Source organism: Lathyrus oleraceus, chromosome 4 (assembly GCF_024323335.1).
Source record: "Lathyrus oleraceus cultivar Zhongwan6 chromosome 4, CAAS_Psat_ZW6_1.0, whole genome shotgun sequence".
NCBI lineage: Eukaryota > Viridiplantae > Streptophyta > Magnoliopsida > Fabales > Fabaceae > Lathyrus > Lathyrus oleraceus.
Window position 1 is genome coordinate 206,181,187 of NC_066582.1, and position 2,343 is coordinate 206,183,529.

General features: G+C 39.9%; 1 protein-coding gene across 1 annotated transcript; it reads right to left on the minus strand.

Annotated features, from left to right (window-relative positions):
* Positions 1-1,206: 1,206 nt before the first annotated feature.
* LOC127136683 (uncharacterized) lies at positions 1,207-1,671 on the minus strand. The gene has a single exon (XM_051063215.1). The coding sequence runs from the start codon at positions 1,669-1,671 to the stop codon at positions 1,207-1,209; it is 465 nt and encodes a 154-aa protein (XP_050919172.1).
* Between the last annotated feature and the right edge of the window lie 672 nt (positions 1,672-2,343).

The following is a 2,343-nucleotide window of genomic DNA, read 5'->3' on the forward strand; positions in this document are numbered from 1 at the left end:
CTCAAGTATTCAAACTACATAGATTCACTTGAGGAAATATCTTTAGCAATGATATGATTTGTAATGAACAATGCTTCTAACAATAAGCAAGTATTACAGAATATAATAGCAAGAAATATTTTCACATTAGAGCAGCAACTCATGAGAGAGTGAAAAGAAAGTAATAGAAGAGAGGTATTATCGTGTATCAACATTTTTTGATTTGTGAAGCGTCCCATTCTTTTTATAGGAGATTGAGATGACCGTTGGTAGCTGTTAATCACAGAATCTTAGTCATTGAAGAACGATTAAGGTCATTACTCTCCTTGTTCTTTCCAAAGTAGTATGGAGTACAATAACTTCTTTCTAAGGATAGTTTCTTTCCATATGAAAGTTTCTTCAACGTTAAGCTTTCTTGAATCAGCGGATCTTAGTCAGAGTCTTCTTTTAGCAATTTGAGTCTTCAGAGGATGCTTGTATCTGGTTGTCATCAGAGTGTCTCTTTATTTGACTTCTTCAAAGTGTATGTCTTCAGAGTCTGGATTCATTCTATTCTTTCAGAGTGTCTGACTTCTTTAGTTTTGCTAGCGCTTGTTGGATCAGAGTCAGAACATTCTCGTTATGTTACTTCTGAGTAGTATCTTAGCGCTTGATTTTGTATCTGATGATTGTCTATCTGATTGTTTCGATCAGAGTCTTGCATACTTAGAAAAATTTCGTTAGGGTACCATTTTTGTTTCATCCTTTATTATCATCAAAATCTTAGTTACATTGTAGAACTAAATTTGTTCTTACAATCTCCCCCTTTTTGATGATGACAAAACAAGTCAGAATAATGATGAAACAATACGAATATCTTAGAACCAGATAAAGGGAATGAACTCCCCCTAAGTTAGATCATCAGATTTAACAGAAGTTCTTACCGGACCTTCCTTGTGTGGAGTTGGTTTTGTGCCTTAGCTATTTTCCTGCATAACATTAGTCGTCATAAGTTATTAATATTTATTAATGTTTGTAGTGCGTTGAGAGGTTTTAGATATGTTACCATCAGAGTTGTTTTTAGTTCTCCCCCTTTTTGTCAGAATAAAAAAGACAGAAAAAAATTAGCAAGAAATAGAAATGCATATAATAAGAGAAAAATAGATACAGATAGGCAGCAAGGAAAGCATAGATAATAAAGCATTAAAAACATTAGAAGAAAAAGCAACAAAAAAGGAGCCTAAGTTCCTAAGGGTTCGGGGACGGAGACATCCTTTGGAGCAACTGAGTCAACATGTTCTGAATGTTGGAGTTGACGAAATCCTGGTGATCCAGCCTAGCTCGTACCACTTGTTGTTCCTTTTGCATTTCCTCTAGAGTCTTTAAGACTAGAGGGGAAAAACCAGAGTTAGATTGTTCCCCCTGAGTTAAAGCATCAGCCCTGGCCTTTGCAGCTTCCTCTGCAGCAATGTGTGCTGCTTCTTCAGCGTCGCCTTTTGCTTTTGCCTCAGCCTCAGCAGCAGCAACAGCCTTTTCTTCAGCTTCTCTGATCCTCTGTTCTTCTTCCAGACGAGCTTTCTCTTTTGCTTCCTTCCTGGCCTTTTCCACATCCTCTCTGGCCAAGCGAGCTTGGAGCCTTATACCAGCATCTCTGGTGAAGTCGTCACGGACTTGTTCAAAGAGGCCTTTCAGTTTGAAGGCTTCAGAGGTCATCCATCTGATCACTTTGTTCTAGTGGATCCTTACTGCAGCGGGATCATCACTGATGCCATAGTTGATAGACAAAGACTTGATCTTCTCCACTGAAGACTCTGCATAAACCGTTATTGCTTCTACTAAGGTAGGGAAGGCAGTTTCTGGTTTAGAGTTAGAGGCTAGGGAGGATGGTGGAGTTTGGTTGGTGTCATCTGTATTAATAATGGGAGTGGTGATGGCAACAGAGGTTTGTGGTGAGGGAATAACAGAGGGAGATGGTGTTGTTTGTTCAGGTTGTAGGTTTGGTTGAGGTTCAGGTGGTTAGGGTATTGTTTGTTCGGGAGGTGGATTAGGTTGTTGTGCAGGCAGTGGTGTTTAAGGTTGTTCATATGTAGTTGGATTTGGTTGTTTAGGGGGTGGAGAAGTGACTTTTGGTTCAGGTTCAGTTTGTGATGGTTGTTGAGAGGCCAGAGAACGAGCGTGAAGCTGAGCTAGAGTGAGGGATTAGGGGTCAGAGGGTTCGGTGTCAGAGGAAAGGACATAGTATGGTAGGGATGAAGATGAGGATGATGATGGTGAGGTAGTTTCGTTCAACATTTCTGCTTCAAAAACTGGTAGTGTGGTGGTGGCAAGGTTAAATTTGAGAGAGGGTGGATTAGAGGTTTTGGTGGTTGAGAGGGGTGTTTCATA